The sequence below is a fragment of the Aythya ferina genome (assembly GCF_964211825.1).
Source record: "Aythya ferina genome assembly, chromosome: Z".
NCBI lineage: Eukaryota > Metazoa > Chordata > Aves > Anseriformes > Anatidae > Aythya > Aythya ferina.
In genome coordinates this window covers 69,154,771-69,169,438 of record NC_140299.1, presented here as the reverse complement: position 1 = coordinate 69,169,438, position 14,668 = coordinate 69,154,771, and the positions used below count along the sequence as shown (strand labels likewise).

The window sequence follows — 14,668 nt, the reverse complement described above, 5'->3', positions numbered from 1 at the left end:
CCTCAGCTGGGCTCCGGTGTATCAATGTCTTTCTTGTCTTGGGTTTTCCTAAATGGATCCATTTCTAGGCTTATCCACACCAAACAGGGGAAAGCACATTACAACAACATTTAGAAATAAACTCCAGTGAACTTCAAGACCGAGAAGGAAGAAATCATCACCACCAACACCTGCTGATGAAAAGGAAGAAACCTTTGCCAGGAGCTTCGTGATCTGCCTGATAAAGACACCAGGATGCTGGTAAGTTGTTACAGCTTCCCACCCTTTGTCGCATGGCACACACACAGAGCAACAGAAATCAACATCAAGGCACAGAAAAGGTATTGACTAGCATAATGAGCAGGGGTAGATGCTAGTTTTTAATACTAATATTTTTTTATTATTATTGTTGTTGTTATTGTGCATGTGCAGCAGTCTCAGCTGCATTACTGAGGCTTTCCTCTCTCAGTTTGGACTGTGATGAGGTGTTCTTGCAACGACACTAAGAACTGGAAATATTGCATTGGCTACACTTCTGCACACAGCAAAGGTAAACCCCAGGCTTCACTTACAGTGTTCCCTTTCCTCTTCATAACAAGATTTTGTCAGACCACGTAGTAAAACAAACAGCTGGGCCAAATGAGTGGTATGAAGCTTGGGGCGCAGCCTGATAGCCTCAGACAGTGACAACCTGGTTTCATGGGCATCCTTTCCAAGAGGAAGAGGTCAGCATGAGCTGGGGAGGGTCCTCTCACCAGAGACAGCCACAGGTAGGGTTGTCTCAGAGGGCTTCATGCAGAACAGCCCAGGATACAGCCTTCTCTTCCTTGCAGACCAAGTGGCCTGGGCAAAGTACTTCATCCCCTACAAACGTTTTTGGGCCCTACACACTCTCAGGACCACCAGCTGCACCCTGTGTTCAGTTTCTGACAGAGGTGGCGGAAGCTCAGGGTTTGGCAGCTGGGGCTGGGGCTCCCCACCGAGACCCTTTCCCTCCCTCTGCCCACGCAAGGAGGGGCTGTGGTGGCTGCTCCAGACCCCAAAGTAACCCCAATTCCCAGGGGTAGCTGATGGCTCCGTCTCCCCCACCGTGACTTCTTGGTCTCAGGCAAGAGGCCGAGCAGGTGGAACAAGCTGAGAAATCAGCCCTGCTGTGGGGATGCAATAGGATTCGTGGCCCTGAGGCGTGGATTTCCCCCAGTTGCCCCTCAGGCCGGTGCTGGAGGAGCACCATTTGCTCCAGTCTGGTCGCAAGCGACCCTGGCTCTGCCAGAGGCTTGCTCCCACAGCCTGGCGTAAGCCTTCTAGACCCTGGTGCCAAACGACACGGTATTATTATTATTATTATTATTATTATTATTAGTTGTAAAAAGGGCTGTGGGGAAAATCACTGCTGAGGGAACCACACAGAAGGGCTCTCCTGGCAACAGCCCTGATTCAGAGACAGGGAGACGCTTTCTGAAGGTCTCTGCAGGGGGAGGTGAGCGCAGGCTCCTCTGCCCGTGCCAGCAGCAAGGCAGGCAGCAAGGAAGCCTCTTGGTGGAGCCATCACCTCCTTGCAGCAGGGACACCCCTGTCAGGGCTCACGCCTGGGTTTCTCGGAGGTGTTTGTGGCAACTCCGAGCTCTGCAGGAGTTTGCTAAGCCAAACTCTGACACCGCCTTCCCTCCGCCCCGTGTCTCCAGCAATCCTGGCAGACTGAGCAAGAAGAAGTCGAGGGGAGGCAGATGGAGCGAAAGGCGAGGAGCAGCACAGCACCTCCGAGCAATCTGCTGCTGCTCCGTCAGCCTCGGGGGGACGCGGGGAAGGCTTGAAGAAACCAGCAACGCTGCATTACAAACAACAGGACAGAGGTTTATTTCCATTACAGGTGAAGTAGAAGAGTAAATACAAAAAAAATAATAATAAAAATATCTCTAATGCATAGTACAATTTTTCCCCTAACCTGTAATAATCTGCTTTCTCGAAGGCAAGGCAAGGAGTGGCTGTGCCCGAGGCTGGGCAGCACCGAGGTGCTCTGCCCCTCTTCTCCTCAGGGCTCACACCCAGTTTCTTACCCAAACCTATCGCACTCATCTCCCAGAAATCAAAAAGGCTACTTGGGAACTTGGGCTAACTCTGCTAAACAGAAGGAAGGATATTTACAGCGAAGTTTCCAGAAACCAGGAGTTTCCCTGTTCCGGACGGTGGCTGAGAGCCACCAGCCCGGCTGCCTGACGCGGCGTATCCCCAATTCCTCGCAGACGTGGCGTATCCCCAATTCCTCACAGACACAGCAGATCCCCATCCCCTCACCCATGGGCCTGCCTGCACAGGAGCCCAGAGAGGTCGCAGTAGCCACAAAACCACAGCAGTGCTGGTGGGAAGGGACCTCTGGAGTCCTCTGGGCCGGCTGCAAGCAGGGCAGGTAGGGCTCTGTCTGTTTTCGGCGTAAAATCCTCAGAGGACAGAGCCCCTCGGAGGGTCCGTGTGGCTTTTCAGTGAGCACACAGACCCTGGCTCCTGCCCAGGGTTTCTCGCTGCCCGTGGCTGAACTTGGGCAGTCTGTGGCCAGGCGTCCCAGGTCCTTGGTGCAACAGGCGCTCGTTCACCGCACCCACTGTGGTGAGTGCACCCTAGGTGCCTGGTGTCCCTAACCGGAGGTTAGAAATGATTGGGAGAGAAATAAGAACCAGCATCTAGATCCTGTCAGCAAACAATACACGACTGCACCTACACAACTGGTACCTTGTGAATCACCGCGGTCCGTCGTGCATGTCCTCCAGACACCAGGTTTTGCTCCTGAGCTTATGTTACACACTATCCAAGCTCAGGAGTGGCTTGCACAAGGCAAACAAAATACTCTCAGGTTTAGTCCTCAGCACCTGAGGAGAGGCGAAGCAGCAGAGAGCAAACCCAGCGTCTGAGCCCTGCGGTTATCTGCTCTCTGTGCAGCAGGGCTCGGAGCCCCACGGGACTCATCCGGCTCCCGCTTTGCTTCCTGCTGGTTCCCAAAAAGAGCTTCCCCATCGCCTGGCGCCAGGAGGAGCTGCTCAAAATCCCGGGCTGTGCAGGGAGGCAGGCGGGCAGCCCAGCCTGCAGAGCTGGGGCAGAGGCAGCGGGAGGCTCCGAAGCAGAGGCACAGGTTGGTTAGCACCCGGCGGCCGCAGGGCTTGAGGTCAGCTGTTGCCGAAGGAAGACTGATGAAACAGTTTCTCTCTGTTTTTTTTTGTTTGTTTGTTTGTTTGTTTGTTTTGTTTTTCACAAACAAACAAATGGAAAAAAAAAAAAAAAAAAAGTTCCTGCACCTTTGGTTAGACCAGGGTTAGTTAGGTGGCTGATGAGGATCGTCAAGCCTGGATCCTTGAGCTGCCCAGCGCAAAGCACTGGTGCTAGAAAGGCACTTATTTGTACACAAAATTAACCCGTGTGTGTGCACGTGGAGATGCTGGTGCAGCAGGCTCACCTCCTTGAGCCGAGACTTGCACAAAGCCCAGGCAATCCAGAAGGAAATAAAGGCTACCTGCAGCCACCTGCAGCCAGGTCTCCCTCCCCCTGCCCAGCCCTGTCTGTGTCCCCCAGGAGCTGCCGGAGGGGCAGAGCTGTGAAAACGCCCCCAGGTGCTGGCTGGAAATCACCAGTTTTAAAACATTAAACCTTAGGCTCGCAGGAAGGAAGGAGGACACCGACCGAGAGGCAGGGCAGTCCCTCTCCCAGGTACCCCCCAGACCAAAAGGACCTGTGAAAGGAGGTGAGCGGGACGAGCTAGCACAGGGACAGGCTTCAATCCCTGCAGGTCGCACCCCTCCCAGCCCCACAGCCAGCCCCGGACCCTCCGTCACACCGCAGGAAACCTCTCGCCTTCATGCAGGGGCGGCGAGCAGCGGCGGTGAGCGAAGGGAGCGCCCGCAGACGGCTGCCAAAGCGGAGAGCTGCCACAGCCAGGGCTACAGCTCCGCCTGCAGCTGGTAAAGGGGAAGGCGAGAGAGGGCTGGGCGAGCCGAGCCGCTGCGGGCAGCATCTCCTGGACCTGCCGCGGCCAGGAAGGACGGGGAAAGGGACAAGGCTGCTCTGCAGGGGGAGCAGCAAGCGAGGGAGAGCCCCCAGGCGTGTCTCGGCACACCGAAGGTTTGAGGTAGGCTTGTGGTCCTGCCCCGGGGCTGCAGTTTCCTCGGGGCACAGCTGAAGAGGTGCTGAGGGGCACCAGAGAGCTCCTGGGCAGGGGCAGCAGCTCCGGGACGAGCCCCAGCTGCCATGGGGGTGCCTCACCCTGCCGTGTGCCATCCCGACCGCCCGGGGAGGGAAGGGAGGTCTTCTGCCTCGGGGACACACGGGGGGCTGCCCCACAGCTTCTGCCGCAGGATCCGAGCTGTTGGCAGCTGCCTGCAGCTGTCGGACGAGAGACAGGCACCGAGTGAGATTAGCAGGGTGCTGAGTGTGTGCCACGAGGAACCCCTGTGCTGTCTCCATCCTTGGACGTTGTCTAGACTTTACAGGATAGCCCCCCCAAAAAACTGGTCTGGCTCATTGCCGAGCATAAGGTTGGAGCAGAAACTTCCCGGCTTCCAACCCCGGTTACCCTGTGGTCCTACCCATCTGTAGGTGTAGGTGCACCCTCTCCCTCCTCTTCCAAACCTCCCGCTGCTTTTCCCACCTCCCTCTCCCCACCCAAAGCCCCACCAGTTTGCAGGAGCCTCTCACCAACCTTCTCCTGGCCCTGGTCGTGCAGTCTCACACCTTAATGGGGAAAGGGAGCTGGATGAGGAGATGCCAGCAGCGGCGGGGCTGCATCTGCTCCCTCCCTGCTGACAACTCCAGAGCCCCGGGCACCTCTCAGGTTCCCAGTCCCCTTCCCGAGGTGGCGAGATCTGTCTGGAGAGATCTGCTTGGGTTTCTCCAGGTACCTACTCGGAAGCCTTTGCCCATCATTTGTCCCCTCTCCATGGTCTCCTTTTGCCTTTTCTCCATCCTAGGAGAGCTTGAAAGAAAAGGAGAGCAAGCAGAGATCGGAAAACACCGTGCCCTGCCTCTCTCACTTGTTTCAGGAGGAGAGAGGAACTCCAGCTCCAAAACAGACCAGGCTGCCTGGGCTTTGTGCAATCGTCCCGGGAAGACCTCTACGGGCAGAGATCCCCCAGCCTCGCCGGGTCTGGAAGGGACTCCAGAGGCTGAGCACACTTCTAGGAAAAGTCTCTACGCACCAAGCCCCGCTGCTCCCCAAGCCCCAGCAGCACAAAGCACGAACCCCTGGCGGGATGCGACTCGCAGAGCCTGCCTGCACCCCAAACCTTCCCCAGCCCCTATAAACCCACTGGCGAGCCCCAGCGCTAGCGTGGCACATCCCTGCACCACAGCAGGGACCCGCCGGCACGCTGGTGCTTTTGTGGCCATGGTGCACGAAGCTGGGGAAGGCGTCCTCCCACCTCCCTCCTCCCTGAGGTCCGGTTGTGCGAGCAGAGCTGTGAGCGGCGGGGAGGTCTTTGGGAGGGAGATCTTCGGGAGGAAGATCTCTGGGAGGGAGATCTTCAGGAGGGAGATCTTTGGGAGGGAGACCTTTGGGAGGGAGACCTTTGGGAGGGAGATCTTTGGGAGGGAGATCTTCAAGAACGAGGTCCTCAAGAGCGAGATCTTCGAGCGTGAGGTTTCCCCAGGAGCTCCCCGGCCGCCTGCGGGGGGTCAGAGCGCCGGGACGAACCTGTCGGAGGCTGCGGGGAAGGCTCCGTGCCTCGGGCCGTGCTCGGCGGCCCCCATCTGCCCGCCGGGGCCGTAGGAGTGGGGCAGGGGCGCGTAGAGCCCGGCGGGGGCCGGCGGCGACGCGGGCAGCACGAAGCGCCCTGGGGGCGCGTACAGGGGGCCGGGGCCGGCCGGGGCGTAGGGGCCGGGGGCGGAGGGCAGCGGCCCGTAGCCGTGGGGCAGGGCGGCGGCGGTGCAGCCCTGAGCGGGGCAGGAGGCGGCGGAGAAGGCGCAGGAGGCGGCGGCGGCGGCGGCGGCGGGGTCCGGGGGCAGCTCGGCGGGGGGGAAGAGGCGGCAGGGGGCGGCGGGGCGCTCGGCGAGGAAGGCCGGGTAGGTGGAGAGGTCGCTGCGCTTGAAGCGCTTCCTGCGGCGGAGGAAGCTGCCGCTCTCGAACATGTCCCGGGCGTGCGGGTCCAGCGTCCAGTAGTTGCCCTTGCCGGGGCGGCCGGGCTCGCGGGGCACCTTGACGAAGCAGTCGTTGAGGGTGAGGTTGTGCCGGATGCTGTTCTGCCACTTGCGGGGGCTGTCGCGGTAGAAGGGGAAGCGCTCGGTGATGAAGCGGTAGATGCCGCCCAGCGTCAGCCGCCGCTCGGGCGCCTGCCCGATGGCCATGGCGATCAGGGCGATGTAGCTGTAGGGCGGCTTGCCCCGCTCCGCCGCCCGCTTGCGACGGCGGCGGCCGCCCCTCGCCGTCCCCCCCGTCCCCGCCGCCGCCGCCTCCTCCCCGTCCCCCGGCGGCGCCGGGTCCCCTTTCAGCGGCGGCGGGGGGCCCGGGGGGCCCGGGGGCAGGCGGCTCTCGGCGGTCATGCGGCCGTCGGGGCGGCCCCGCCGAGCCCAGGAGGCGCAGCCCGGCCCCTTCGCCGCCGCCGCCGCCGCTTTTATGGGGCCGTGTCCGGCGGCTCCGCGCCCCGGCGGCGGCCGGCACTCCCCCTGCTACGCCCCGCGCACCGGGACGGGCTGGGGCAGGGGCTGGGGCTGGGGCAGGGGCAGGGGCAGGGGCAGGGGCAGGGGCAGGGGCAGGGGCAGGGGCAGGGGCAGGGGCAGGGGCAGGGGCAGGGGCAGGGCAGAGCCCCGATGCCGCCCCCCGGGCCCCGGCAGCGAGCCCCGAGCGGGTCCCTGCTTGCCCGGGGTGCCCGTGCCGCGGGATGTCAGCTGCCAGCCTGGAAGGGGATGGGATGGGATGGGATGGGATGGGGATGGGATGGGATGGGATGGGGATGGGATGGGATGGGATGGGATGGGATGGGATGGGATGGGATGGGATGGGATGGGATGGGATGGGATGGGATGGGATGGGATGGGATGTGCGTGGCCCTGACGGCTCCCTGCTGCTGGCTCAGGTGCTGGGGGTTTGGCCAGCACCAAGTGAGCACCGTGTGTGTGTGCTGTGCGTGCCGTGCTGGCACGGGGACCCTCCGCAGGCAGTGTGTAAGGGGCTGCAGGAGGGCCCCGGGAGGTGGGAGAGAAGGGAGCGGCACGAGCAGGAACGTGCGTGCATGGAGGGAGAGCACACGCAGGTACACACAGGTGTGCGAGGGCACTGGGGCAGGACTGAGGGTGTGCATGGGGCTCCTGGGCATGCAGCGGGATGCATGCGTGTGCACACGCACGTGGCACAAGGCATGAGCGTTCCTGTGTGTGTGAACGTGTGCTGGAGTGGATGGGGTGGGAGTGTGGCGGGGCTGACAGGCAGGACGGGGTGCAGCGAGTGCAGGTGCTGGCCTGCTGGAAGCACTCCTGCCTTGGTGCCCCCTGCCAGCGCTCCCAGAGCTCTTGTCAGCGGTGTGCAGGGTCTGCAGCTGTGGGAAGGGTGCTCCCAAACCCCTGGGGACCCCTGCACAAAGGAGATGTGCATCCCGGTGAAACAGCGGTCCCTCGGAGGTTTCCCACAACGTCATTTCTCCACGCAGAGAAAAACCAGCACGTGTGAGGAGCCACTGGCATGCGGAAAACCAGCCCAAGCCCTGGCTCCTTGCTAAATAAGGGGACGCTGAGTCTCAGGCCACCTACATATTCCTACAGCTTCTAGCAGAAAAAAAAATACAGGGTGGGGTGGCACCAGCCGAGGACCCACGCGCGCTGTCCCAGCTGCTGGCATCATTTGTGTGGCAGCATTTCACGTCGCGTGCTGCGGCGCTCGACCCAAGAGCGTCCTCCTCCTCCCGCAGTGACACCCGCGGTGTTGGAGCAGGCAGAACACAGCGGGAGGGTTACTGAGAAGCAGCCTCCCCCAGCACAGCTGCCTCTCCTGCCGTGCTCTGCCCCCTTGGCTCACAGGAAGCCGCATCTGGGCACGAATCTCCCCTACCCGGCCCTCCGAAGGGCGGCTCTGGGGCTGTGCCTCGCTGCGCCATGCCAACGCCGTGCCTCCAGAGGGCAAAGTCAGATCGTGCTTCAGTCTGCGGTGGCAGGCGGTGGGGAACAAAAGAGGCGTGCGCTGAGGTGGGGTGGCGTGCTGAAACGCTGCTTTCGCCCTTCCTGCTGCTGGTGAAAAGCCCGGCAAGAAACCCCTTCCAAGAAAGCCCTCTCCTTGGCAGATCCCAGCATGGCAGCGGGGTGAGCTGGGTACCGAAATAGCGCCTGCTGGCTGCTGCTCCTGCGCCTCTCCTCGCCACACACGCGGAGCTGTTGTGAGTGAGGCGGCGTTTGTGCGACGTGCTGGCTGTCCCCAGTCTGGTACTGCCAGCAGGCTGCTTAAAAAACACTTCCAGCCCTCCCGCCTGGGCACGGGAACGCATCCCATCTTAACGACTGGTGTCACGAGCGCTGTGGGATCCACACCCGTGGGTCCTGGGCTGCAGCTCTCCCGCCCTGGTCGGTCACAGAGGTGCCTGTTGCTGGAGCAAGAGCCTTGGTGCTCTTCACGTCCACGGGCACTTTTTTGGTTCAGCGATGCTGGAGGAGGGACAACGTTTTTATAGAGGAAAGAGAGAATCCGATGCTTTCACACAGTCTTGTCCCCAGCATTGATTTACCAAATACAGTTGGAAATGCCACTCTGGTTAAACACCCGCAGTGCAATAGGAAGCGTGTGGTACCTACGGGACTGTTAGCCATACGAAAGCTATAGCTCGACCTTTCTCTCGGTACCAGGGACAGGATTTTGGAGAGCACCAGCAGAGCCAGCTTTTTTTTTTCCATCTGAATTCCCCAGCTCAGATCCTGCCTGTGCTGAAATCTGCCTTTGGCTGAGGAAAGCGCTCGCTGATTTTGAGACCAGGCACTACAGAACGTGCCCGACACGAGAGCTTTATGCCATGGCCTCTCGAGACGGGGGTTTGTTGGTACCACTAGCTGCCAAAAGAGTTATTCCAGCCAAAATCCCATCTGCTTGGATCTCTCAGAGCAATTTCAAACCGTGGAAGAAATCCAGTCCTCTAGGCTTCATTCCCCTTAGTCCCTCCTGGGCTACAAACCACACCCTTGCGATCCCTTGGGAGTAAAGTGCTGGAAGCCCTGCTCTCCATGAGCCCTGCAACCTGAGGGGCTTCTCCCACCTCCTCCAGGCCCGAGGGGAGCAGGCACCAAGCGTGGGGACTGCCCCTCAGGGGCAGCAGGCTCACGGTTTTGGTTCCAGCACCAGCACGCCTCCCGTCCTTGAAGGGAGATGGGTTTTGTTTTGCCTCTTTGCCCCAAGAGCAGCAGAGAAGCGTTCAAGGTGCCCTGAGCTGTGTGTTCAGCAGTGCCAAATCCCAGATCAGATGGGCTGAAGACAAACGAAATGAAAACACATTTCCCGTGGCGCAGCCTGCATCCCGAGCACAGCTGCCTCTGCAGGGGGGTGACTCCCTTGGTTTTTCTGCCGGTTCTGTGTTTGGCACAAGGTCTCCTCTGCTGGGAGCATGAAGGGCATCCAAGCCAGACAACTTACTGCACTTTAAGACAAAGGACCCCTGCTAAGATCCAAGGGGGGACCGCAAGGCTGGGTCTCCTGGAGCAGGAGAGGCGATGGGGACATCCTTCATCGGCTTCCAGAGCTTGTGCCCACAAGGGGCAGTCCAAAATCACCGCGTTTAAGGTATCTTTTATCTGACTGGAGGCACCAGATACAAAAGCAGAGGGGTGGTTGTGTGGATACGTGGAAATACTTTGTACCTAGAGCTTGGCGTGCAGACCAGGGTGAGATCTCTGAGGGGGAGAGGAGGTGTAGCTGCCACATGCCTGTGGCCACGTGGCAGAAGAGGGGATGGAAAGCAACAGACTAATGGATACTTTGCATTAGTGGCCTGGTTGGTTATCATCTGTTGTGCTTTCCCAAATTAATGCCACTTCCCTCCCCCTGGTTATGTTTCTGGACCTGGTTTGCAAGAGGATCAGGCTGCCCATTCTTGCCTTTGTACCCCCAAGAAATCCATGAGAGCTGAGCAGATCTGTCAGATGCCGTGCAAGGAGGAGCTGACTTTTTCTGGGGACGTGCAAAGCAGAGTCAGGCTCTCTTCTGTAAGACGAAAATCACTTGTTATGCCTTTATTTTTTTTTTTTTTTGGCAGGTGGTGTGCGGTTTGCATGGCTCTCGCTCCTCTGCAGCTTGTGCATTTCAGCGCCTCATGAAAATCTTCCGGATGGGTATCTTTGAATAGCCATCGGGGCTGTTGGCATGGAAATAAGAGCTTTCTATTTTGCCTTTCAAATGCTCTATTTGGGCCAGTCATTCAACAGTTTCGAGAGGTTTAATCCCCTCTAATAGCGGCCTACGTCTTTGGCATTCGCTCAGCCTGTAGCAGGTCCAAGCACACGGGGCACGGTGGTGGCTCTTGCAGGACCGACATCTCCTGCTGCCCACCACCTCCTGCCCTCGGGGGTGCCCTGCTGGGACCCGTCTGCTGAGCCTGCCACCTCCGCGGGGCTGGCTGGACCCTGGGCTTGTGCCATGTGAAGCCTGGCACTGCTGGCAGGAGTGCTGCTTCATCCCTCTCAGCAGCCAGCGGCGAAACCTGGTGCCTGATAGATGATGATGGGATGCGGCCATTTGGACAGGGTAGTTTATTGCTTTTGTTATTTTATTTGAGACTAATTATTTAATTACTTTGCCTTAATGTCAGCAAAGAGTCCTCGCAAGTATCTTGCTGTATTTCAGTCAGCCATTTGGAAAGAAATGTTTCCTTTCTTTTTCCTTCGTTGCAGACAGAACCGCACAGCCCTGGACAGCGTTGCCCTTTTTCTGACCAGCACTTCAGTGTGGAGTGGAAAGGGAACAGGTAATTTTAGCCATGCTGTAGTGCTGGGAAATTAATAGGCAGGAGAGATTTCTTGGTTGTGTTCTTTGCTGCTAATGGCCTTCTTGTTGTTCCACCCAAAACACAGCCATTTAAAGGTCTTTAGCAAATTGCAGTAGAGTTTTCCTATAATTTAGTAACCAATTTCCTCAGTTGGCTTGTTCTATTCTGTTTATTCTGTGGCACTTGCAGCTTGCAGGAGGTTGAGCATTGATTTCCTCATGGTCAGAGAGGACAGCCAAGCAGGAAAAGAAGGGAAATAAAAGGTTTGGAGGAAGAGGGGGAGGAGGAGGAGAAGGAGAAGGAGGAGAAAGAGGAGGAGGAAAATGAAGAGGTGGAGAAGAAGGAGAAAAAGGAGGAAGGAGAGGAAGAGGAGGAGGGAGAGGAGGAGGAAGAGCTGAAGGGGGAGGAGAAGAAGGAGAAGAAGAAGGAGGAGGAGGAGAAGGAAAAGGAGGAGGAAGGATGAGGAAGAGGAGAAGGAGGACCACAGAAAGGCAGGGAACGTGGAAAGGAAGGGAAGGGGGCTGGAGCTGGAAGAAGATGAGGAGCCTTTGCTGGAGGTGGAGATGTTTGTTTTGTGGAACAGATCTTGAAGGGACGGACAAAAACAGCGGTGCCCACCAGGGCGTTTTCTCCTCCAGGTCTTGGCCTGGAATCCAATACTTTCAATCTCAGCGTCTCCTTGGTTTGAGCAAAAAAAATGTGAAAAAAATGTCACAGATTTCTAGGACTGGTCTTTAAAGAGCATGTAAAACTTGCAGTGCTGTGAGCAGCTCTTTTTTTTTTTGTTTGTTTGTTTGTTTTTCTCAAGGCCAAGGAAAATCACTGATGAAACAGCATTATAACTCAATATTAATCGCAGAAGGTTAATAATGGGAAAATAGTGGGAAACTTTAATCTCCTCTGTGATTTATAATTTTTACAAACCTTACTTTGGTTCCAAATCACTTTCATTCCCTAGCTTGGTCTAAGCAGAAGGTAGCCCACTCTCTGGATGAATCAGAGCTGTGCAGCAACAGAAGCATTCCTTTGTTCCAGAATTTAGGCAGTGAAAGAGGAACAGTAGGAAGATCAGGGGCTGTAAGAGCAGATGAGTAACTAAGTGCTATCCTGCACAGTTGCTTTCCCCTGTTCCTCCATCACAGACTTGTACTGCTTGGTGGAAAGCCTACCTAACTGCAGAGTCTGGTAGTCATCAGTCTTGTAGGTGGGCTGAGAGTTTGTCTCAAGGAAGGAAATTGCTTAGCAATACCCAAATCAGATATGAGACTCTTCAATTTGGAAATACCCCAAGAATGAAAAAAAATGACCTGAATATCTGCTCCCCATCTTCTGGCTTTGAAATGGGGGCGATTGGACATCATCCATGTGGACCTGCAGCATGAGCAGCAGTCTTGCATCTGCCTGCTTCCCCACCCGATGACACCTCTCTGAGGCACCATGTCCACTCCTCCACAGACATAAAGGCATCTCCACGTCCAAAGCTTGGTGCTTCCACAAATCCCCTGCTCTGCAAAAGGCTGCACTCTGCTGTTCTCCAGTCTCTTTGAACACATCTGCTGCTTCTGCCAGGAGGATCACACTGAGGCTTGACAGGGGCAAAAGAAAAAGAAAAAACAAAACAAAACAAACAAACAAACAAAAAACACAGGGCTTAAAATGGCATATGCATCTGCACTAATGTGCACACATGTACCTGCGTTAACACAACACCGAATGGCAAATTACACCTGGCTGTAAGGAAAACTGTGAATACCATCTGCCATCGGTGAATTCAGGCACGTTAGGCACTGACAGTGAATTGGCAGCACCCAGCACTTCAAACTGCTGCTCTAATTCCATGAGTGAGGGATGTAAATAGCCTTTATTTCCAGAACAAAATGTAAAGCAGGGGTAGTTCAGGCTTATTGGCAGTGGTGGGCAAAATCCAAATACTTTTACAAAGGGCTCCTGGTTTTTCCTTTTTTTTCTTCTTTTCTTTTTTTTTTTTTTTTTCTTCTTTTTTTTTTTTTTTTTCCTGGGCCTCTTTGTTCTCATTAGCACTCTCTGACCCATTACCACTGTGGTAATTGCCAACCAGTGCCCTACTTACAAATACCCACAGAAATTCACTGGAGTTTTTCTTGAGCCCATAGCAAAATATCTACTCCCAGATGAGGAGACAGTTTATTTCTCAAGTTTTTCTCAAACTTTTCTTTGACAAGACTACAAAGGCTGTGGGTCCTACTGCAGTTAACAGCCCTGTGTGGATTTATGCTAGATAAGCACCTGCTCTCTCACATATGACCTCAGCATCTACCTGAGGCTATGTGTATTTCCAAAAGTGTGGAGGTCACACTAATCTGGATAGAAAGACGGGCTTTTAAGTTTTGTGCTTCTGTTAGAAGCATAGACTGTAACTACACGGTGTGCATTTCCAGAGGCAGCATACAGTTTCAGAGATCTACCTACATTTTGGACAGTGCTCTGAACTGTGCAGTTACCAGTCTGTACTTCACATGTGCAATCTGTGCCCTGGGACAGGCTTCCTGAAGACACAGTGGGATCCCGGTCCTTTGGGCTTGTTAAAGCCTAACTGGTTGTGGCCTGAGGTTGCGAGAAGACCAGCCTCACTTGGTGCATAACCCTGCTTTCCGCAAAAGGCTGGGCCAGACTATTCCTGCAGTTCTCTCTGTTACCGTGAGAGACACTGTGAGGTTGAACCACAGTTCCCAGGAGTTTCTGTCAAGTCAGCTCTAATCCTGTCAACGATATAGGAAAATGACTTATGGACACACGCAAAATGGCTTCTCAACCTGCCAGGTGCTCAGATCTTATTTCTCCCAGCTGGCCCTGGTGGTTTTGCTTATGCAGTTTAGGTCTTCATACGCAAATCACAGATTTGCCACCATGCTAGACCACTATCAGAAAACAGATCTTCCAGAAATTATTTAAACAATCACTTTCAGGATCATATTTTGGACAGGGAATAGGAAGGAGAACAGCATCTTTGAGGCCTTCAAGTTTCTCTCCTTTTTGTTGTGTTAAATAAAAGTCAATGCAGTCTTGCTATTTGAAAGTGTTTCTATGACTTTCAGAAATAAAGAACAAGGGAAGGATGGAAAATGAAATGTCAAAATACAAATGAATAAATAAATACATACATAATTAAATAAAGTATGTTTTCTGTGGCAAATGTTTGTTTATATGTGAACACAAGGAAAGGTGTATGGGACAGGGGCAGGGTAAGACCTGCTCTCAGAAGGTAAGCCCCAGAGCAGAAGCCTCTCCCTCCTGAGCCACACAGTCAGTGAAGGAGGCACAGGATTGACCTCAGCTGTCACCAGAGAGAGGGGGCCTCCAAAAGATGCCTGATGACATCCACCCCCAAGGCAGGAGGAGCAGAGGGAGCCAGCAAGCACCGCTCCTTGGTGCTCAGGCAGCAAGAACATCCCATGAGCAGCACAGCATCCCCCCTCCTTCTCTGGAGGTCTCACAGGAGCTCCTCAGGTGGGAAGCACTGGTGTATGCCCTTGCCTGGGGAGATCACTACATTGGGTTTATATGGCAAGTTTTTGGTAGCAGGGGGTTGCAGGGGTGGCCTCTGTGAGCAGAGCCCAGCAGCTTCCCCATGTCGGAGCAGAGCCAGCTCCAGCTGCTCCAAAAGGGACACTCCACTGGCCAGAGCTGAGCCAGGGAGCGATGTCTGTTGTGCCTCTGGGAGAGCAGATTTAAAAAAGGAAAAAACAAACAAACAAAAATGCAGCACAACAGCCGTTGGG

General features: G+C 55.9%; 1 protein-coding gene and 1 long non-coding RNA gene across 2 annotated transcripts; one reads left to right on the top strand and one right to left on the bottom strand.

Moving 5' to 3' along the window:
• Positions 1 to 3,743: 3,743 nt before the first annotated feature.
• Positions 3,744 to 6,536, bottom strand: FOXE1 (forkhead box E1). The gene is made up of 2 exons (XM_084503348.1): positions 5,512 to 6,536; positions 3,744 to 5,481 (listed from the first exon to the last, which is right to left on the bottom strand). Exon 1 carries the CDS (start codon positions 6,496 to 6,498, stop codon positions 5,635 to 5,637), a length of 864 nt encoding a protein of 287 aa, XP_084359474.1. The 5' UTR covers positions 6,499 to 6,536; the 3' UTR covers positions 3,744 to 5,481; positions 5,512 to 5,634.
• On the top strand, positions 6,065 to 14,063 carry LOC311426753. The gene is made up of 2 exons (XR_014687001.1): positions 6,065 to 6,175; positions 10,816 to 14,063. It is a non-coding gene; the product is annotated as an uncharacterized lncRNA (long non-coding RNA).
• The last annotated feature ends 605 nt before the right edge of the window (positions 14,064 to 14,668 follow it).

Bases quoted from the DNA above. Each gene is read 5' to 3' on its own strand.
- FOXE1 (XM_084503348.1), bottom strand. From the start codon at position 6,498: ATGACCGCCGAGAGCCGCCTGCCCCCGGGCCCCCCGGGCCCCCCGCCG.